Source organism: Oncorhynchus clarkii, chromosome 7 (genome assembly GCF_045791955.1).
Source record: "Oncorhynchus clarkii lewisi isolate Uvic-CL-2024 chromosome 7, UVic_Ocla_1.0, whole genome shotgun sequence".
Classification (NCBI taxonomy): domain Eukaryota; kingdom Metazoa; phylum Chordata; class Actinopteri; order Salmoniformes; family Salmonidae; genus Oncorhynchus; species Oncorhynchus clarkii.
In genome coordinates, this window is record NC_092153.1 from 37,857,261 (window position 1) to 37,880,573 (window position 23,313).

At 42.9% G+C, this 23,313-nt stretch overlaps 1 protein-coding gene across 2 annotated transcripts in view; it reads right to left on the bottom strand.

Annotated features, from left to right (window-relative positions):
• The window catches only part of LOC139413252 (neuron navigator 1-like), a 132,537-nt gene that overhangs the window by 61,227 nt on the left and 47,997 nt on the right, over positions 1-23,313 (bottom strand). Inside the window, exons 1-3 of one of the 2 annotated variants that reach the window (XM_071160401.1) lie at positions 21,874-22,879; positions 8,335-8,437; positions 5,448-5,810 (exon numbers count right to left, since the gene is read on the bottom strand). In XM_071160401.1, the coding sequence (XP_071016502.1) occupies positions 5,448-5,810; positions 8,335-8,437; positions 21,874-22,612 (1,205 nt within the window). In that variant the 5' untranslated portion in view covers positions 22,613-22,879. Of the gene's footprint in view, positions 1-5,447; positions 5,811-8,334; positions 8,438-21,873; positions 22,880-23,313 lie in introns of those variants that run through there. The other variant, XM_071160400.1, reaches the window with a different exon arrangement.

Below are 23,313 nucleotides of genomic sequence, written 5' to 3' on the forward strand. Positions count from 1 at the left end.
AATGTATTGCCACCGGGACCTGCCGGTGTAACTGCTAAACTGCTTGCTGCTGACTGTACACTGTACTGCATGATTGTAGCGGGTTTACTAACATGTTAGTTCTAGTAGCTATGTTGACTATGACATGACAACGATGTAGGTTGTGTGTAGCAGTTAGTGGTCATGATATGAATCTTTGGCTTGGAAATGTTTTTTCGCCTGGTCACAGACAGCTGATGTGTTGTGCACTGAAGTCCACAAGCGAAGGGAAAAGGTGAGAGGCAGAGAGCACGTAGATATACAATGAGCTGTTTGTATGTGGCTGCTATGAAGGTGAACTGTGTTTGCGGGTGATCAGGGTGGCATAGTGGTTAGAGCGTTGGACTAGTAACCGAAAGGTTGTGAGATCAAGTCCCTGAGCTGACAAGGTAAAAAATCTGTTGTTCTACCCCTGAACAAGGAAGTTAACCCACCGCTCCTAGGCCATCATTAAAAATAAGAATTTTGTTCTTAACTGACTGACTTAAATAAAGGTTAAAAAAAATACAATTGTGCTGAAACTGTTGAACAATGTTTCTTAAAATGAAGCAACTGGGATAAACATTGAACTGGGTGAATGAAATATGAATAACAGTTAAACGGTAATAAAATGCTGTAAAAGAAATAAGGCCATGTTCATAAAAAAAGTGTATCATCCGCTCTCATCTTAAACGGCACCGACCACCGGTACAATTATCTCTAAAGGTCCCTCAGTCAAGAAGTGAATTTCATACATAGCTTCAACTACAAAGACCATTGAGGTGTTCCAATGCCTCACAAAGAAGGGCACCTATTGGAATATTGGTTTTAAAAAAATGATATTGAATATCCTTTTGAACATGGTGAAGTTATTAATTACATTTTGGATGGTGTATCAATACACCCAGTCACTACAAAAATACAGGCATCCTTCCTAACTCAGTGACAATGGAAACCACTTAGGGATTTCAACATGAGGCCAATGGTTACTTTAAAGTAGTTCAAGAGCTTCATGGATGTGATAGAAGAAAACTAAGGAAGGAAGGATCAACAATATTGTAGTTACTCCACAATACTAATCTAAATGACTGAGTGAAAAGAAGGAATGCTATGCAGAATTTTTAAAAATAAGGCACTAAAGTAAATCTGCAAAACAATTGCCGAAGAAATTAACTTTATGTCCTGAATACAAAGTGTTAAGGTTTGGGGTAATCCAACACAACACATCACTGAGTACCATTCGTCATATTTTCAAGCATGGTGGTGGCTGCATCATGTTATGGGCATGCTTTTCATTGGCAAGGACTAGGGAGTTTTTTAAGATAAAAAGAAACGGAATAGAGCTAAGGACAAGCAGAATCCTAGAGGAAAACCTGGTTTGGTCTGCTTTCTAACAGACACTAGGAGACAAATTCACCTTCCAGCAGGGCAACAACCTAAAACTCAAAGTCAATTATACAGTAAACTGGAGTTGCTTACCAAGGCAACATTGACTGTTCCTGAGTAGGCAAGTTACAGTTTTTCCTTAAAAAGACTTGCAAAACATGAAAATGGCTATCTAGCAATGATCAACAACCATCTTAACAGAGCTTGAAGAATGTACAAAAAACAATAGTGTGAAAATATTGTACAATCCAGGTGTGCAAAGCTCTTAGAGACTTCCCCAGAAAGAAGTACAGCAGTAATCACTGCCAAATGTGATTGTAACATGTATTGACTCAGGGGTTTGAATACTTGAGATATTTCTGTATTTCATTTTCTGAAAACATGTTTTGACTTTGTCATTGTGGGGTATTACGTGTGGATTACGTGTGAATTATTTTTTTTATTTTTATAAATGTTAAATTCTGGCTGTAACAACAAAATGTGGAATAAGTCAAGGCACTGTACTGTATACATTTAATCTAAGGGATTTGGTAGTTATACTATCCCTTCGTTATATTCTGACAGATAAAATACATTGGGGGATCTCGATCCAAGCGTATGGTTATCAAAAAGACGCCAGTAGTCCTGTCTCTATGTATGGGCTGACCTGGGAACAGGTGGCACACCACAGGAGGTACAGGGTTTCTCATCATGGTCACCTTAAATAGCTCACCTAGGGATTGAGGACACAGGTGGCCCAGTGCTGAGCACTCACTATGAGGCATTTTTACAATCACCAGACATACCATCATACTCTCACTCTATTTCTCTTCAATCTCATTCTGCTTCTCACTATGCCTTGTCTCCGTCTATCACACTTCTCAATATTTACACTGTAGTCTCTCATAGACAGAGTGGACTGATTACCCAAGCGGGCCAGTCAGTCAGTGCCCCAGAAGCTTCAGAGTAAATCCCAGTAGATGTGGAGCAATGATAAAGTTGCTCACATCACACCAGAGAACTGGCCTGGATTCCCTGCCTCTGCCTCTCCTCTCCCTGCCTACTGACTGTCAACTAGGGAGAGGGAATTAGAAAGAGAAAGAGAGAGGTGGGGGGGCAGAGAGAGAGATTGAGAGCGAAAGAGACTGTTAAATGAGTGTTAAATGAGGCATGAATGAGGCATGAAAGGAGAGAATTCTGTGGCTTTGCACCTGGAATCACTTGACACCTTGACCTGGGATCAGACTGATGCCCTACCACAGCATTGATCGGTAGGCTACTGTTACTAATGCGCAGTTAGTTCGTTAGTGGGTTTTAACTGTAAAAAAAAAAGAAGTAGGGTAGTACTTTAAGCCAATGTCATTCTGTACTTCAGTCCTTTCTGCTAAGTTGTTGGTAGCACAAAGTGACTTGCTCAATCCCATTTAGTGGAGAGGCAGGCACTGACTCGAGGGGCTCTGTGTGCGTTTGTGTCAGTTACACCCTCCTCCGTCTCTGCAGTGAGATGTGGGTGTGAATGAATGCCCACTGCTGTCTTTGACACAGCCAGCTCAGTAGGAGGGCTGGTAATGAATGTCATTACTGCACAACTCAGACGTGATCTGCACTCATTTAGATCAATTTAGAGATCCACTTTTGGTTTTGCTGCCATTCGGACATCTTAATTTTCTACAAAATGGAAGACTCCAAGACAGATAAAATCTTGTCTTGTTTCAGCAGATAATTTCCCAAGTTGTTGGAACGGCTAGGAACAGAGACGGAATAGTGAAGCTGCGAGTTTGGAATTATTCTGGACTCTAGACTCTTGTTTAGAGTCTAGTGTTTGCACATGTTTATTCACTAGTTGCCATCAACACACACACACACACACACACACACACACACACACACACACACACACACACACACACACACACACACACACACACACACACACACACACACACACACACAATGTATTTCACAGGACAATGAGTTTCAGCAGAGGAGGATTCGCATTAGTAGCTAGGTTTCTATCCAATTGGCAACATACTTCCATGCAAATATCAAATAAAATGCATTAAAAAAATATGCACATTTTCCCACCAGATATATGTTTCCATCAAATTGACTTGTTGCAAATAAAAGGCTGTGTGGGATGACTTAGTGGACATAAAAATAACTTGTACGGTAAATTCCAATGAACCAAATAAAAAATGCTAGTTAAATGGGTTTCCATCGCATTTTCAACTCTATAGAAGGTTTTGCCACAAAACATGTTGTATTATATAGCGAATGTGCCCATTCGGATCTTTGCTGTTTCCATCAGGCCTGTCGTGAATTTTATTTATCCGACATATACTTTAATTGCATTACAAGGTTGGGTGGAAACCTGATTAGTAAAACCAGCTATCGATGCTGAGAATAATACCTGATGATTCACATGCAAGTCGCTACTCATCACAGCTATACCTTCCAAAAAATCCTACAGGAATCCTGCAGGACTTTGCTGATCCACCTCAGCAGAATCAGTCTGAGATGAAGGCGACATGGTTGCTGCATGAAGCATGAATCCATAATAGACCCATTCAGGAACAAGCGAGTTGCACTAGACAAGACTGCAGGGCTCCAGACTAACATTTTATCCTGGTGGCACTAACTTTTTCAAAGAAAAGTTTAAAAATTGCAGCGTCACATAGTAGAATACATTTGAGTCATCATCTTATTAAGTAATTAATCATGTTTTATTAAGAATGTAATAGACTACTGAGATGGTATTTTTATAATATTCTAACATGTCCAAGCAGGAATGCGTAACTCAAACAATTTGATATGTCATGAATTTTGGGTTGACAATTTTTGTTTTATTTTACTGTCAAAATAGGGCCCCAGAATTTTCAGATTTTTTTTGTTCAATAGAGAAGAATTTTCAGATTTTTTATGTGCACAAATATTATACACAGTATAGGCATAATTCAACAGGTGCTAATTCACCACCTAAACCAATGGAAACTCAAAACACATTAGCTAGAACGGTAACTCTAAATTTAACACCTATTGCTAGTCGCCTTGTATTAATCGAACACTAAATGTAAATGTCCTAAAAAAAGTGCACTTGCAATGGCCGATGCGCAATTTCGCCCGCTCTGTATTTCAAAGCCATATCAGATATCTTGACTGAACCAGGTTTTTCATACCTACAGAAAGCTGAGACCCTCATCTCCTTATAATAGACAACTTGAACTAGTTGCATCCAAAGTAGTTTTTTCCACGCAATTGCATTTTGAAATGTCATACAATCACAAGGGGCACACAAGGTGGGAGAGAGAGAGTATGAGAAGCTGACTCGGGGCCATTACAGCAGCCGGCCTCAACGAAACAGGCAGGCACAGCGGCAAGGCAGACACTTTTATTACAGGAATCGTGAGAATAATGCACTTTACTGTTTAACAAATTCATGGTTTTATTCGCTCTAAAAATAGGACGTTTTGATGTAGATGACGAGGTAGAATGTGCAGCTCGCACCAGTGTAACCAACTCAACATTTTACTCGCACAGCCAAGAGAAAGGGTCTCAAAATGTGAGTAAATGGTCACAGTCTGGAGCCCTGGACTGCTGAGGACAGCACTGTGAAAGGGTCACTACAAGCACAGTGCATCCAAATCCATGCTTGATTGATGTTTGTTTTATGACATACCGTAAGTTGTAGAACCAAGTGATAACAGCCATCCGTAGACTCCACAAGGACAATATCAAAGATCATTTTACAGTAGGATGCAAAATGAGTCTTACTGAAGAACTGGATCCAAAGCCTGCACAAACACCCAGTAGCTCCCCATAACCAGAGTAGAATAACCCTGAGTTGAAAAATAGAATAACCACAGGTGTCAAACTCATATCACAGAGGGCTGAGTTTCTGCAGATTTTCACTCCTACCTTGTACTTGTACTTGATTGATCAATTAAGGTCACTGATAAGTTAGGAACTCCCCTCACCTGGTTGTCTGGCCACAAAAAAACTGGAAATAACAAAAACCAGCAGGCTCTCGGCCTGCCATGGAATGAGTTTGACACCCCTGCTATATATATATATATATATCCCCTTACCCATTGGCTAGGTTGTCATCGTCATCCTCTGGCATGCTCTTTCCCAGCAGGTCGCTGTCGCTCAGGTAACCAGACTTGAGGTCAGCATCGTCCACATCCAGCCCTTCGATGAGCTCTATTCGGGAGGAGTGGCTGAGACGGCTGGAGACTCGGGCAGGCATGGTGTGGGCCGTATACTGGGACCCGGCCTTTCCCCCATGGTACACGCCGCTGCCCGTGGACGAGGGGGCGTCTCCAGCCTGCAGCCGGGGGCTGGACTGGCCGTGGCGCCAGGAGAGAGGAGACGAGCGATTGGACAGACTGGACATGCTGCGGGCGTTGGTCTCGTCACTGTCATAGCAAACATTACTGCTCTCCAGACAGCTGGGGAGAGAAGAGGAAGAGAGAGAGGTTATAGTATTGTAGAAAGACAGGACAGAAAGGGAGGTCGGAAAAACTACGAGTTTGAGGGACATATAGAGAGAGAAATTCAATTTCCTGTTTCTCACTCTCTGTCATTGGGCCTTTCAAGAAATCTGTCTTGACATATAGTCTCTGCTGACCCAGATACAGCTGTAACATTCACTCTCAGCCTTCAGCGACTACAACAAAGAATGGGTGGCATCTCAGAACTCAAGGGCATCTCGCTTGCTATAGAATAAGAGCATAGCATCATTGTGTGAACAGAGGAAAGTATTTTGTCCCCTCTCTCCCTTTGACGGGATCGTTCATAACCCTCAGCATTATGTTCACAATATCATTACCAGCTGGGACTTACAGACCCAAGGTAATCAGCACGTAATCACACGCTGCCAACATCATTTTCTTTAATTGTTTGCTCGGGCCAGGAGTTTTTCTTGACTACATGACCTGACCAGGGAAAACTATGGGCCATTGTGTCAGCCAGTGAAAGGTGAACCAATGTGGACTAGAGAGAAGTTCCAGTTTAGACTAGAGAGTTCTTCTGGTCTGTTGTCTAAGTGAGAGGTTAGACTAGAGAGTCGTTCTAAGTTTAGACTAGAGAGTACTTCGAGTCTGTTGTCTAAGTGAGAGGTTAGACTAGAGAGAAGTTCTAGTTTAGACTAGAGAGTAGTTCTAGTCTGTTCTCTAAGTTGGTCAGGTTTTACAATGCTCTCCCGATGGCAAGGAGCTTCTGCTGAGTCTGGCGATTACATAACCAGATGCACCAACCAGCCCAGATGAATAATGCAATGCCTGCCTGAGACCACGTGGGTGTTTTTTCCTTCTGCTATTTCTGTACTTCTATAGATGGATAATTCATCAACAGGGGCTGTTAACTGTTACTGCCTCAGGAATACATTCCGACGCCCACAATGCTTCAGTGGAATGATACATTAGCTCACAGTAGGACGGTACTTCCTTGAGAGTTTTGAAATGTAGTTTAACTTCAATTTGTAAGAAAGTTTGAACTCATGGATGCACATCAAACAATCCCATATGTTAGGGTATATGTTTAGGGAGTTATGACAGGGAGCTGAACTAGTGACAGAATTATGGCCGGTCAGAGAGCTGTTAAAAAAAAACATGCTGTATACGCAGTGAGGTAAAGTCATCCGAAGCTTATGATGTATTAGTAGTGCTGTATGTGGATGTTACTTACAGTGCCTACAGTCCATTTGTGCTTTAGAGCAGGGCTCTCCAACCATGTTCCTGGAGAGCTACCATCCTAGGTTTTCATTCCAACCCTAATCTAGTGCACCCGATTCTAATTATTAGCTGGTTGATAAGATTAATCAGGTTAGTTACAACTGGGGCTGGAGCGACAGCATACAGTAGGGTAGTTCAGCAGGGTAGTTATCCAGGAACAAGGTTGGAGAGCCCAGCCCTAGAGCAGGGTTTCCCAAACTCGGTCCTGGGGCCCCCACCCTGGGTGCACATTTTGTTTTGGCCCCTAGCACTACATAGCTGATTCAAATAACCAACTCATCATCAAGCTTTGATTATTTGAATTGGCTGTTGAGTGCTAGGGCCAAAAACCTAAATGTGCACCTGGATGGGGGGGGGGGGGGGGGGGGGGGGGCAGGACTGAGATGCTCTAGAGGTTTGGTGGCCAAGGTCGAAAAGCATGAGTTTTTAAATGGGTGAAGTTGCCGAGGTGTCTGTCAGTCTCCAGAGGCCAGGGCTATGGAAATTCAGAGCTCATATCTGGGATGGAATCCCTTAGGACATGAACACCACACACATCAAAGAGAGACCAAACGGCATAGGGGAACATTGATAGGCAGAGCATATACTGTTGAGCTGGAGATAAGAAGCAGGCAAAAATGGTAGATACACAGGCTTGGAATGCAGAACAACTTTTTTGTTAACGAACGATTCGGTTTCTGCCCAGGTTCTTCAATATTTCGTGGAGTTAGTCTCTGGTGCTTCCTGTTATTGTCCGTGTCTCATCGTGATAGAGGCCGTCCGAAACGAAATACTCGACAAAGGGTTTCCCGGAATGTAATGGTCATGAAACAGAAACAGTCTGCTTCAGAGGGATTGACAGGATATGTTTAACAGGTGGCAAGTTGCCAAGAAGACATATTGGAGGGCAGTTGTGTAAACATGATTGGGTGTACTCTATCGATCTGTCCACTGTGTTTCGTGAGTGTGTCTGAGTATACTACATTTCTCAAACAAATCCATAGCTTTCTTCTATGTCTACACGAACAGCATCTTGCTGAACCAATGAAACAACATACAGTTGACAGGTAAGGTGTGGGCAGCAAGTAATGTTTGCGCAGATGGAACTTTAAAAGAAAGACAAATACGGAAGTAAAAGGATACTCTTGGTTTCGAGAAAGCCCTTTAACGTTGTGCCCCGTTCACACCAGTACGTGGCATCAGAAGCACCCCAGTATTGCCTACCATAATCTATAAACTCAATGTACGGTAATGGACTCACCCATGGCTGAGCTGGGCTCCCCGTAGACTGGACATGGTATCTTCCAGGTTCTGTCTGAGGTCAAGGACGTTCTGCACCGTGCGTTTCCTCTGAGACTCTGGGTCTGTGGGGACATCACATCAGTCACTGTGGTCAGACACACAATGCAATCACATATTCCATGTATCACTGTCAGACGGTTGCGTCTTATTCCCTTGAGATATCCCAAAGATTTTCCTCTCTGCAAATAAATATGAAAGTTCCAGTGTGAACACACTGTTGTGACTGTGGACGGGTATTGTGTAGTGACAGGTGTTTTGCTGGTGAGAAGCATCCATGCTGCGTTCACATTGTTAGGAAGACAAATGTGACTCCCTGGGCTCCCTCACCATGGCAACGCTGCTCTAACCCTCCTACAGGATCCTGACATAGTACAGATCTAACTGTGGAAACACCCCTGTTTTGGATCTTGACGTGGTACAGTCCTAGATGTAAAACACTGATGACAGTGACTGGGACTGTGAGTGGCCACCAGGGGGATGCTTCTGACATTCTATCGAAACTTCAAACTCCATAGCCTCCCAATAGGGAAGACATGCATTCTCCTTGATGTGCGTGCGTGTTCCTACGCACATTTATGCAATTATAGCATAACACAATCACAACATCGCACATACATTCAGTCACCCCCCTCTACCCCTGCACATACTACTGTATACACACACACACACTCTCACAATAATCCATAGTAAATCATAGCAAAACAAAGGGAAATGTCATGATGGATGATGTGAGTCCTACACGGACAGCGGACAAGACATGACCACCCTATCCTAAATCAATAACACGAAGCCACGCTATCTGTCTCATTTGTGAAAATGAATGAATGGATTTCTGTGTGACCATGATGGTGAAGAAGAGAGATGTGGGAAAACAGGAATGCTGTTTTCCACTATACAGCACAATAGCTACAGGCAATAGCCCATAAGAGGTGAAAAGAAATTATCATCCACTGCATTAACTGAAGGTGTTGGCTAAGAGTCAATCATAGCAGAGGAAACCCATCTCAAATAATGGGCCATACTCATTAGTTATTCGCTGTGAGGCAATTCAAGGGAATAAGACACGTGGAGAGGCTGTAAATTAGCGAACAGCCTTAAATAAAAATGTATGGCCTTTCGTACCTCTTTCACTATCATGAAAATGTGGATATAGAAACATGGCTGTAATGTTAATGTTCTGAGAAGTGCTATTGTAAGCTAAAAGTATGTGCTCGTTCAGCGGCTTTAAATTTGTGTAATTACACTCTCTTGTCCTTTCAGCGTCACTAGATTGAAAATAAGGACCTCTGCTGCTCACAGTATTTCAAACAGTTTACACTTGAACTCATATCATAATCTTCTTACATCAGCTCAAACTCAATCTCATTCAAAAGCTGAACCAGTGCCTTGTCCCAGATCTATTTGTGTTTTTGCCCAATCCATTGTCATTGACAAGCCAAACATGTATAGCATGACAATTCCACAAGGACTTGGTAACAAAGGAGAAACATACTGGCACCCAGGCTAGCTGAGCCATGCACCATTCCTTCATATTTAGCCTACCACCACAGCAGACACACCCTTTAACAAGGCTCCTTTAGTTTGACTGAACAGGGAGAGTCATGTATAGCTTAATCCTAGATAACGCCCGCTGATACAGTATATTGGATCTACACCAATCTATCAAACATATGTTTCTAACAACGGTGAATATGATCTCAAAGAGAAATCTGGCTACCTTTGAGAAACCTATTTATAGTTCTGATATCACCGGTCAGTAAGAAGGCAACATCGAAATGTATCGGTCAATTTCCATACGGTGCCATTTGAATGAATATCTTACTAACCATAAAATGTATGCGTGTCATCAACCACTTCACAACCTCAGAGCACCACTGGTGTGGAACTACCGTAAGGATGCGGTCTCCAGGATACAGCTACATGGGAAACATCCTTATCTTTGTAGTGGCAACCACCACTACAAAGATATAGACCAAAAAAACGAAAGCTGAGCCAGCCAGCAGAGCTCATAACAGACATGCATGCAGGCGCCGCACCACATGTGCTGCTGAGGAAATAGGTCTACATGGTAAAATGATTGGCAGGTCCCTGGTGCCCTGCACTGAGAAGAGAGACGACGTGCTGTAGTTCGAACAGGAATCCTCCTCACTCGCAGACAGACAGAATGCTTAAGCAGATCTCAATGGAAAGACCATGGACATTATGAACACTTTCAATCTCAGAAAATGTTTAAATTATACGTTTTTGGGGGGCAGAAATAACTGACATGTCTGTATCTGTTCAGCTCTCTTTTTTCTTTACCTTTATTTAACTAGGCCAGTCAGTTAAAGAACAAATTCATATTTTCAATGAGGGCCTAGGAACAGTGGGTTAACTGCCTTGCTCAGGGGCAGAACGACAGCTTTTTACCTTGTCAGCTCAGGGATTTGATTTTGCAGCCTTCCATTTACTAGTCCAACACTCTAACCACTAGGCTACCTACCTCTTAGGTCTGACAGACAGGGTAAACTTGTATAGATTAGTTAATCGAGACTGATTTGGCAGTCTGGAATCCCTGTTTGTTCCTTTAAGGTCCAGTCAATAGATTAGTCTTTTCACTGAGAAGACGATAGAATGGCAGTGAAAGGACTGTCTCCCACACTAAAACACCCCACTTCAACTGTACAAACAGCCCAAAGGATAGGTGATAACCAAATGGTAGGGTCCAATCTCACAACATAATGGTGCCTTCTCCCAAACACGAATGAGTGCAAAGGTCGAGAAATCCTACAGCAAGAAAATCCCTTTCATCTATTTAATCTGTGTGGACATGCATAGTTTTCTATTGTTAGTTATATCCAGTAGCATGGGGGAGAGAATGTAAGATATTCTCCTACTGGAGCAGCATGACCAGTGATTCCAGATGAGTTTGCCTCACCCATTTCACCCTACATACAGTGCCTTCAGAAAGTATTCATACCCCTTGACTTATTCCACATTTTGTTGTGTTACAGCCTGAATTCAAAATGGATTACATTGATTTATCTCAACGATCTGCACACAATGCCCCATAATGACAAAATGAAAACATGTTTTTAGAAATTTTTTGAAATGTATTGACAATGAAATACAGAAATATCTAATTTACATAAGTATTCACACCCCTGAGTCAATACTTTGTAGAATCGCCTTTTGGCAGCAATTACAGCTGTGAGTTACCTGGTAAGTCTCTAAGCACTTTCCACACCTGGATTGTGCAACATTTGTCCATTATTATTTTCAACATTCTTCAAGCTCTGTCACATTGGTTGATCATTGCTAAACAACCATTTTTTGCGTCTTGCCATAGATTTTCAATAACTCATCCACTTCACTGTCTTCTTGGTAAGCTCCAGTGTAGATTTGGCCTTGTGTTTTAGGTTATTGTCCTGTTGAATGAAGGTGAATTAATATCCTAGTGTCTGGTGGAAAGCAGACTGAAACAGGTTTTCCTCTAGGATCTTGCCTGTGCTTAGCTCTATTCCGTTAATTTTTTTTATCCTGAAAAACTCCCCAGTCCTTAATGATTACAAGCATACCCATAACATGATGCAGCCACCACTACGCTTGAAAATATGGAGCGTGGTACTCAGTCATGTGTTGTATTGGATTTGCCCCAAACATAACACTTTGTACTCAGGACAAAAAGTAAATTGCTTTCCCACATATTTTTTGCAAACATGATGCATGTTTTGAAATAGCTTTATTCTGTGCAGGCTTTCTTCTTTTCACTCCATTAATTAGGTTAGTATTGTGGATTAACCACAATGTTGTTGATCCATCCTCAGTTTTCTCTTATAACAGCCATTAAACTCTGTAACTGTTTGAAAGTCACCATTGGCATCATGGTGAAATCCCTGAGCGATTTCCTTCCTCTCCAGCAACTGAGTTAGGAAGGATGCCTGTATCTTTGTAGTGACTAGATGTATTGATACACCATCCAAAGGGTAATTAAACACTTTAACATGCTCAAAGGGATATACAATGTCTGCTTTTCTTTATTTTTACCCATCTACCAACAGCTGCCCTTCTTGAAACCTCCCTGGTCTTTGTGGTTGAATCTGTCTTTGAAATTCAACGCTTGACTGAGGGACCTTACAGATAATTGTATGTGTGGGGATACAGAGATGAGGTAGTCGTTCAAAAATCGTGTTAAACACAGAGTGAGTCCATGCAACTTATTATGTGACTTGTTAAGCACATTTTTACTGCTGAACTTATTTAGGCTTGCCATAACAAAGGGGTTGAATACTTGTTGACTCAAGACATTTCAGCTTTTCATTTTTAATTAATTTGGAAAACTTTGGAAAAACATAATTCCACTTCGACATCATGGGCTATTGTTTGTTCGCCAGTGACAAAAAAAAAATCTAAATTTAAAATATTTTACATTCAGGCTGTAACACAACAAAATATAGAAAAAGTCAAAGGGTTTGAATACTTTCTGAAGGCACTGTACCTACAGTATTTGCCTGCTACTCTATGGCAGTGTATGCAGCCTATTTTCACAGTCATGGTGGACTTGCACAGTTCACATCTAATTACTGCAGAAAGACTTGTATGCTGCATCCGCCTCATCTGCTAGTTATCTTGTCGTCGTCGTAGTAACCCAGAGCTATGCTTTACTACCCTGCCCTACTCTCCTCGTGGACATGGCTATTGAAGGAATACGCACTCATATTCAATCTGCCATTGAGAACGAGTCAAATTCCATCTCCCTTAGTTGTGTTAACGTGCACTCCTTCTCCACCCCCCATTACACTGTATGGCCATTTTACAATATAGTTGAATATAGACAATTGCCGATTGCTATTGAGGTTCCCTCCGCATTCTCGTCCATTACAGCTGCACTATACTGTACAATAGAGGCTATGTATTGGGTGAACCAAATCTCCAGCTCTGTCTTATGGTGAGAGGGTTGGACTGTGTTGTTCTGGCAGTAGATAGAGGTCGCATTACACAAACTGACTTCATAAATAAGTCTATTATGACATCCAGAGGACAACTGTACCACCGAATCAGAATGAAGTCATAAGATGTGTCCCACAAATAGAGCCTCTATATTGAGGAATAAAAACAGTCTTTTCATTAATGCTGTTGTGAGCAATAAATCAAATTAAAAGTGGGTTACGGCTGCATTATGCAGACTATGAATGCAGAAGTATATGAATATGTGTATCTGTCCAATAGATGGGTTAGCTGAGATAATCACAAAAACAATTTTATTTTAACTCGGCAAGTCAGTTAAGAACAAATTCTTATTTATAATGATGGCCTACCCCGGACAATTGTGTACCGCCTTATGGGACTCCCAATCACGGCCAGATGTGACTAAGAATGGATTTTAACCAGGGACTGTAGTGCCACCTCTTGCACTGAGATGCAGTGCCTTAGACCGCTGCACCACTCGGGGAATGCTTCAATGGGGCACAAGTCCGTGTGTTATTTATGTTTTTCATAAAAATTGGAGACGAAATATAGTTAACATGTCAACAATGTTCGAAGCCAACCCGTCTGTTTGGCCCCATAGTTGCACAAGGGTCAGTTTTGTTGCTAAACAACCAACCCGTCTATAAGAATAGCTATTGTACGATACCATGCCGTAGGGAAGAAACATTTTCTCAAAGAAAGACTGGCACAAAAGCATGTTCCGTTATAAAATACAGTTCTGATCAATGTAACCGCTGCATAATGGAGTAAGATAACCATTTTTGAATAAAACAAAAATACAGACTGTATTATGGCACATAAACAATTGTATGAGACAGAAAATCAAGGGAATACAGATATTTGGCGATTAATTTAAATATGTGAATTTTTCATGCTTTCTTTTCTGAGTGGTGACTTTGTTTACATTATCTAATCAAACATCAACCATTTTTTTCTATTCCACGAAGTGTACATAGGTAGACCGTTTTTCATTCTGTCTTGTCATGTAGTTGCCATGTAAATGCGTTTCATCCCCATTGGTATTTACATTTTTATTAACACGCGGGTCAAAACCTTTTAGTCCCATGTCTACGATTTCCGACGATACCCCCATCCTTTTGAAATAACGTTTCACACTTTTCACCGATAGTAAAGTCCAGGAGAAAAGATAACAGGTAATCCTACTGTATATATTGTCAGTTTCTCTTTTGAAAGCAATTGGTGAAGTGACAATTAGTTAACAAATGGATTATTCACTTCTCAAATACTGCCAACTGAAAGCTAAACAGAGCTACATTGTCAGGTGGCCGTGGGTTGAGCCTTGGTACTCACAGACAATTAGCTAACTACCGCCTAAATGGGCTGTCTGTCAGGCCTACTGTTCGTCAAATGAAAATTACTCCTGCAAACGCGCACATTTATTTGTTGACATTTTGGTCAAGTTTCCCTTTATTGTACATTTGCAGAGTTTGCAGAGCCTGTTGATTTTTATTCCCAGTTCCACAAAGAGAAGTAGTCTGGTGTGTGTGTGTATGTGTGTGTTAATATTTGCTCTCATGGGCAGTGGGGAGGCGAGTCATGACTCATATGATTCCTTATACTGTCTGAAGTTCTGCCTGTTTTTCTGGCAATATTTGCATTCATAAAACAAAGCTGTTCAATCATTGCAATGTTGTCTCATCAGGGATTATTATGTATAATAATAAATCATTAATTAAGCAGATGTTTTAATTGAGAGTTCCTCGTTTTAAAATAATGTGACACTTAAAATCTCTTTTCCTTAATAAATCTAGGAGGATGTGAATTAAGAACATTTCCGAAACTGCCTCTAGTGGTTCCTCCTTAACCAATTGTTCCTACGCAACCACACAGATTCTAAGATGGTGCAGTGCAGACGTGGTTTGTCGTTTCTCGCGTGTACATTTAGTATTTTTCTCTTTCCTATTTTTAAATTAAATATACCTCCTGGCAACCAGCCTCACCCAATGTGATACGGAGCCGCTATTTTTTTGACCTTAGCCAGAACCTCCATCAGATGCTAGCCATCAGAAGCTAACTAGCTAATTAGCAACTAGCTATTTAGTCATTGTCAGCCACTGCTAGCGGCCTTTACCTTCTGCACAGACTCCAGCCGATTTTAGCCTGGATAATACTTGCCAGCCTGCCAGTATCGGACTCTTTTTCTCCACTACAATGCCAGACTCTTGCCGTAAGCCCTGAAACATTTCTTCTGATCATCACAGCTAGCCGAGTGGCCCAGCACCGAAGCTAGCTCTGAGCCAGGCAGCTGATGCCTCCCGGACTCCACCCCAACACGACTAGAATCCACCACCACTCCACCGGATTCTTGCCGTAAGCTCTGGACCTTTGCATCGGATCATTGCTGCTAGCTAGCTGCTATAGTGGCTGACGCCCCTGTCCAGAAGCTAGCACCAATTAGCTGCAAGCCATGCGCATCTCCCAGCTAGCAAACAAAATTACTACAGCTACAATACCTCTTTCGCCAACTGGCCAGGACCTTTTGTCGACATGGAGCCCCGCCGTTCCACCAGGACTGGTCTGCCTATGTAACTCCAACCGTTGTGCCCTCAACTGGCCTTTGCCGGACGTCGGAGCAGACGCTTCTATTAGCCCCGGCCAGCTAACTTTGAACGCTGTGTCTCCCGCTTGCTAGCATAGCAATGACTACCCAGCGGCTTGCCTGTTTCATCTATTGCTGTTCACTGGACCCTATGATCACTTGGCTACATAGCTGATGCCTGCTGGACTGTTAATTAATCACAGGACTCCGTTTTGTTTATTTTTGTTTATCTGTCGGCCCTAGCCTCGAACTCTTGTGTGTACTTAACTGACCATCTCTGCCCATTCATCGCCATTTTACCTGTTGTTGTTGTCTTAGCTGATTAGCTGTTGTTGTCTTAACCGTTGTTGTCTTCGCTAGCACTCCCAATCAACACTTGTGATTGCTTAATGCCTCGCTTTATGTCCCTCTCAAATGTCAATATGCCTTGTATACTGTTGTTTAGGATAGTTATCATTGTTTTAGTTTACTGCGGAGCCCCTAGTCCCACTCAAACATGCCTCAGATACCTCCTTTGTCCCACCTCCCATACATGCAGTAAACCTCACCCAGCATAACTGTGTCCAGAGATGCAAACTCTCTTATCATCACTCAATGCCTGGGTTTACCTCCACTGTACCCTGAACCTACCCTACCATGCCCAGAAATCTGCTCCTATTATTCTCTGTCCCTAACGCACTAGACGACCTGTTTTGATAGCCTTTAGCCATACCCTCATCCTACTCCTCCTCTGTTCCTAGGGTGATGTGGATGTTAACCCAGGCCCTGCGTGTCCCCAGGCACTCTCATTTGTTGACTTCTGTAACTGAAAAAGCCTTGGTTTCATGCATGTTAACATCTGAAGCCTCCTCCCTAAATTTGTTTTACTCACTACTTTAGCACACTCCAACAACCCTGATGTCCTTGCCGTGTCTGAATCCTGGCTTAGGAAGGCCACCAAAAATTCTGAGATTTCCATCCCGAACTACAACATTTTCCATCAAAATAGAACTGCAAAAGGGGGAGGAGTTGCAATCTACTGCAGAGATAGCCTGCAAAGTTCTGTCATACTTTCCAGGTCTGTGCCCAAACAGTTCGAGCTTCTAATTTAAAAAAAAATAATCTCTCCAGAAATAAGCCTCTCACTGTTGCCGCCTGTTATAGGCCCCCTCAGCTCCCAGCTGTGCCCTGGCCACCATATTTGAATTGATTGCCCCCCATCCATCTTCAGAGTTCGTTCTGTTAGGTGACCTATACTGGGATATGCTTAACACCCCGGCAGTCCTTCAATCTAAGCTAGATGCCGTCAATCTCACACAAATTATCAAGGAACCCACCAGGTACAATCCATAAACTTGGGCTCCCTAATAGATATTTTCCTGACAAACTTGCCCTGACATTATCCTGACAAATACACCTCTGCTGATTTCAATCAGGATCTCAGCGATCACTGCCTCATTGCCCGCATCCGCTATGGGTCCGGGGTCAAATGACCACCCCTCATCACTGGTCATGATAACAACACCCACTCATAGCACGCGCTCCAGTAGGTATATCTCACTGGTTATCCCAAAAGCCAACACCCCATTTGGCTGCCTTTCCTTCCAGTTCTCTGCTGCTAATGACTGGAACGAATCGCTGAAGCTGGACACTTATATTTCCCTCACTAACTTTAAACATCAGCTATCTGAGCAGCTAACAGATCGCTGTAGCTGTACATAGCCATCTGTAAATAGCCCATCCAATCTACAGTGCCTTGCGAAAGTATTCGGCCCCCTTGAACTTTGCGACCTTTTGCCACATTTCAGGCTTCAAACATAAAGATATGAAACTGTATTTTTTTGTGAAGAATCAACAACAAGTGGGACACAATCATGAAGTGGAACGACATTTATTGGATATTTCAAACTTTTTTAACAAATCAAAAACTGAAAAATTGGGCGTGCAAAATTATTCAGCCCCCTTAAGTTAATACTTTGTAGCGCCACCTTTTGCTGCGATTACAGCTGTAAGTCGCTTGGGGTATGTCTCTATCAGTTTTGCACATCGAGAGACTGACATTTTTTCCCATTCCTCCTTGCAAAACAGCTCGAGCTCAGTGAGGTTGGATGGAGAGCATTTGTGAACAGCAGTTTTCAGTTCTTTCCACAGATTCTCGATTGGATTCAGGTCTGGACTTTGACTTGGCCATTCTAACACCTGGATATGTTTATTTTTGAACCATTCCATTGTAGATTTTGCTTTATGTTTTGGATCATTGTCTTGTTGGAAGACAAATCTCCGTCCCAGTCTCAGGTCTTTTGCAGACTCCATCAGGTTTTCTTCCAGAATGGTCCTATATTTGGCTCCATCCATCTTCCCATCAATTTTAACCATCTTCCCTGTCCCTGCTGAAGAAAAGCAGGCCCAAACCATGATGCTGCCACCACCATGTTTGACAGTGGGGATGGTGTGTTCAATGTGATGAGCTGTGTTGCTTTTATGCCAAACATAACGTTTTGCATTGTTGCCAAAAAGTTAAATTTTGGTTTCATCTGACCAGAGCACCTTCTTCCACATGTTTGGTGTGTCTCCCAGGTGGCTTGTGGCAAACTTTAAACAACACTTCTCCTGTATGAGCTGAAAGTTTAGAGGGACGGCCAGGTCTTGGTAGATTTGCAGTGGTCTGATACTCCTTCCATTTCAATATTATCGCTTGCACAGTGCTCCTTGGGATGTTTAAAGCTTGGGAAATCTTGTATCCAAATCCGGCTTTAAACTTCTTCACAACAGTATCTCGGACCTGCCTGGTGTGTTCCTTGTTCTTCATGATGCTCTCTGCGCTTTTGACGGACCTCTGAGACTATCACAGTGCAGGTGCATTTATACGGAGACTTGATTACACACAGGTGGATTGTATTTATCATCATTAGTCATTTAGGTCAACATTGGATCATTCAGAGATCCTCACTGAACTTCTGGAGAGAGTTTGCTGCACTGAAAGTAAAGGGGCTGAATAATTTTGCACGCCCAATTTTTCAGTTTTTGATTTGTTAAAAAAGTTTGAAATATCCAATAAATGTCGTTCCACTTCATGATTGTGTCCCACTTGTTGTTGATTCTTCACAAAAAAATACAGTTTTATATCTTTATGTTTGAAGCCTGAAATGTGGCAAAAGGTCGCAAAGTTCAAGGGGGCCGAATACTTTCGCAAGGCACCGTACCTACCTCATCCCCATATTGTTTTTATTTACTTTTCTGCTCTTTTGCACATGAGTATTTCTACTTGCACATCATCATCTGCACATCTATCACTCCAGTGTTAATTTGCTAAATTGTAATTACTTCGCTACTATGGCCTATTTATTGCCTTACCTCCTCATGCCATTTGCACACACTGTATATAGACTTTCTTATTTTCTATTGTGTTATTGACTGTATGCTTGTTTATTCCATGTGTTTTTGTTTGTGTCGCACAGCTTTGATTTATCTTGGCCAGGTCGCAGTTGTAAATGAGAACTTGTTCTCAACTAGCCTACCTGGTTAAATAAAGATGAAATATGTATATTTTAAATTGCAATCATGTAAACACCAGAGCTGGGAATTGCCCGGGACCTCACAATATAATACTATATGTATTGTGATTCTTACGATACCATTTGACACTGCAATTTTATTTCGATTTGATGTTCCAAACATACTGCTCAGCATATGTCTGCTGCAGAGAGACAAGCGAGAGCATGAGAAAATTCGATTTGATCAGTCGTGGAAATAAAAGTGATGAAAACATGTTGGCTCACTATTTAAAAATAATATGGAGAACAAGCTATCGGATGAAAAATACCAGAGTTTTAGCTGGAGGTACAGCCGACTAGCTCTAGCTAACGCTACATAGCAAAGGTACTTTTTTTTCTTATATTTTAAAACAAATTGAGTCAAAGTATCTATATAAAATTTTCCCAAAATAATATTGCAATATGTAATTGTATCGATTTTCCCCCGATCACTAGTAAACACACATACACACAAACAACAGACTGTCAATGTTCAGAATGGGATTGTTGACTGACAATGTTTACTTGTCTCTAAGCCTGACGAACACGAGGGTTCGACCACCCGTCCATATAAACTAATAAGGCACAGAGAAAAAATGAGATCATACAAATGTTTCCATTAACATAATATGTCTTTAACTTGGCTAGCAGGTATGTCAACAAAATATCGGTTACCTCTATGTGACTAGCTGGAACGCTCATTGATTGGCTTGTTCATACAAAAAATTGTATATCAATGAACAGATTCCAAAGAACATAAAGAATATTTGTGACAGAGCTATGTTTAAATCAGTCTCTGGGCTCTATGATTCAGGGCAGAGCTCACTGTCATTAGCCTTGAACCCCCTGGGAGCAATCGCCAGATACATTCAAAGTAGTGGCCTAATAATCTCAAACCATCCAGTCCCATCTTCAATTACCGGCCATCTCAACATGTTTTTTGTTAGAGTGGACCAGAGAAGAGCTGACCCTTTCAGGGGCCTGCAGAGAAACATACCCCCAAAATGAGCGTTCTATGAAACCATAGCGAGGGTATGGGACTTGAAATTGGCAATTTAATAGGGCAGGGGTTGGACACAATTGAAATTGAGGTCACTGATTCAGCAGCTGATGCACAAACTGAAGTACAGTGGGATATGTGCCAGCCATGTATGACTGTCAGAGAAAGACAAGGTTTGGGCGGGATATTTGGTTCTTGGTCCTAATCTGTGCTGTTGTTTCTGATCAATGTCAAAGCCAATTAACCCAACACACTAATCTAATGCACTCAGCTGGGATGATGACATTCATAGCCAGAGGCCAAAAAAAAGCACGGTAGGCAATCCAGGGATCAACCTATATCAATGGTCAGTATAAAACCTGACTGAAAAATTAAGTGAAAAAGAGAGATATCCTGTTCAAAATGTGCTGTGTTTAGTCCATTATATCTACACATTATATCATCTCTATCCACCTGGTTGTAAACAAAGAGGTTGTCGTTCTACTGAGATACCCACGGGAGAGGGAGAGAGAGAGGCCCAGCCATGGCCATTTTCTTTCCCATAGCAGACAGTGTGGGCACCATCTGCCAATGGCCACGGATGAATGGGGCTGGGAGGAGGCTAAATATGTGTCTCACAGTGGGCTGAAAATGGATTAAATATGGCTTGGTTTATTTCCCAGCTCCTATTTACTGGAACTATTCACCGATATCCCTGCATGGAGCATGCAGAGGGCTACACAATCACTAAGGGCATAGCTGGTTAGTAGACCCGCTACAGCAGACTAGCTGAGATGGAATAGAGATCAGCGTGTCACTGGCTAGACCTGGGTTTTCTTTTTTTCTTTCATACCATTGAACAGCCAGTGCTAGATAGTGATGGGGGAAAAAATCAACACAGTTATATATTGCAATATTACTTGGACGATATTATATCTAAACTTTGACTCCCAAGTATCAATTTGCTGGCAATTCCCAGCCCTAGTGCTCTAGGAAACAACCTTACACACACAATCATGACATCACGCTTCACATGCCAGAGACAGCGTATCCAGTAGGATGTTCAAAACAATAACGTACATGCATTGCAAACAATGGAGGTATTGTCCACCACCACCCGTCGTGTGATCCAAACCCCTGCTTCACAATAATGTGGAAACAACTTTAAATCAAAACGCAAAAGCTGGGGCGGCATTCAAGAGAAAGCGTTTCAAATGCATGCAATGTGAACACTGAGAGACGGTGTAAAAACCGTAGAGGCTTTTTTTCTGAATCGATGCTGGGCCAGATTAGCTCCATTCAGGGACAATGAAGTCTGCAGCAGCAAGCAGGTGTTAGCGACAGCTGTAGTAAGGGGGCGTGCTGACTGCGCGAGGCATCGAGAGGAGACAGTGAGGAGAGAGGGGCGTTTCTATTTGTTGTGCTGTGGAAAGCAACAGGCTCGACAGGCAGGAAAAGGTTCCGCTTGGTTTTACTCACCCAGCATCTGGCTGAAGAGAAGCTGCTCCAGGTCACCAAGGACAGTCACTACCAGCTCTGGATCCACCTTGAGGAAGGACTGGCTCCCATCCCCTTGGCCCTTGGCCCCTGCCTCCCCAGAAGCTCCCGCCACTTGCTTCTTGTTGACAGCCTTGGCCTTGCTGGAGAGGATCTCATCATCAGATTTTCCATCCTCAGGGGCCTTACTCAGGGGCTTCACCTCTGCATAGGGACCCCTAGGGATCCGGCTCTGACCGGGTCTGACCAGGCCAGAAGGAGCCGCCAGTGGGCTGAAGGGTTTGGGTTTGCCCTGGAAGAGAGAGTGCTCTGACTTGGAGAGGTTGCGTGAGAGTGGCGCGCCACCTCCTCCGCCACTGCCACCCCCTCCTGCCAGCTTGGGCTTGCCCGTCTTGAGATGCCCCACTCCAGGCTTGGCCATGTCATCACACCACTTGGGCTCGTAGAGGTGCATCTTCTTCTCTGCATCGGTGAGCACAGCCAGGTTGGTCAGGGACCTCTGCTTGCGAAGGTTGGAGGACACAGGCAGCCGCCCTTCAGAGCTACCTGCACGGTACACCCTCAGTTCCCCTCGCTGGGCACTCTGGGGCATCCCCGACTTGCCCCTCTTGGCTGCCACGCCAACAGCTTTGCCCTCTGCTTGGCCGTACGTTTTGGTACTTTCCGCCCGTTCCATCTTTAAATCTCCTTCTCTGCCTCCTTTCACACTACTTCTGAGCATGCCTCCTGCATGAGAGCATTGAGAAAAGCATCAGCGAGGAGAAAAAAATAGTATTCCTCTCGGTCCCCTTGTCCTTGTCAAGAGAAAACAGAAAAAGGCAACCACAACACAGTTCTTGGATCTTTGGTCCTTTTTTCAGACAGATTATAATTATTTTCCTCTCCTCCTTCCCCCTCTCTGTCCTCATGACAGACTCTCCCTTCTTTTCTCTCCTTTCTTTCCCTGTCCTCTCTCTCTCTCTCGTTCTCCCTGGCTCCGTTTTCTACTCCTCCCTTCAGCAGAGCCTCCTGCCGCTGAAGCGCGCAGCAGCAGAATGACAGTAGCAGCAGACGCAACAACAGCCCCTCCCCCCTCCTCCCTCTCTCATCCTATGTACCATTTAAAGACACTTTGCTCTGCCTCAGCAGCATGTGTGAAATGTAAAGGGAGCGATGAGAAATGATAAGCTTGGCATTTTTAAAACTGGACAGCATAATGATTTTTTCTTTTATCACAGGCATGTTTTCACACGCCCTCGCCTCTCTCAATCCCTTTGTTCTTCCCCTCCCCCCTCCCTTCACCTCTTGGGTCAGGCACGTTCATCGCACACACAATTATGCATGATTTGCCTGTGTGCTGGGGAAATGGATTGTGCAGTCAGACACATTTAGGCACGTCGTTTACTCAGTGCACAAAATGAACAGGGTTAACAGCCCGTGAGG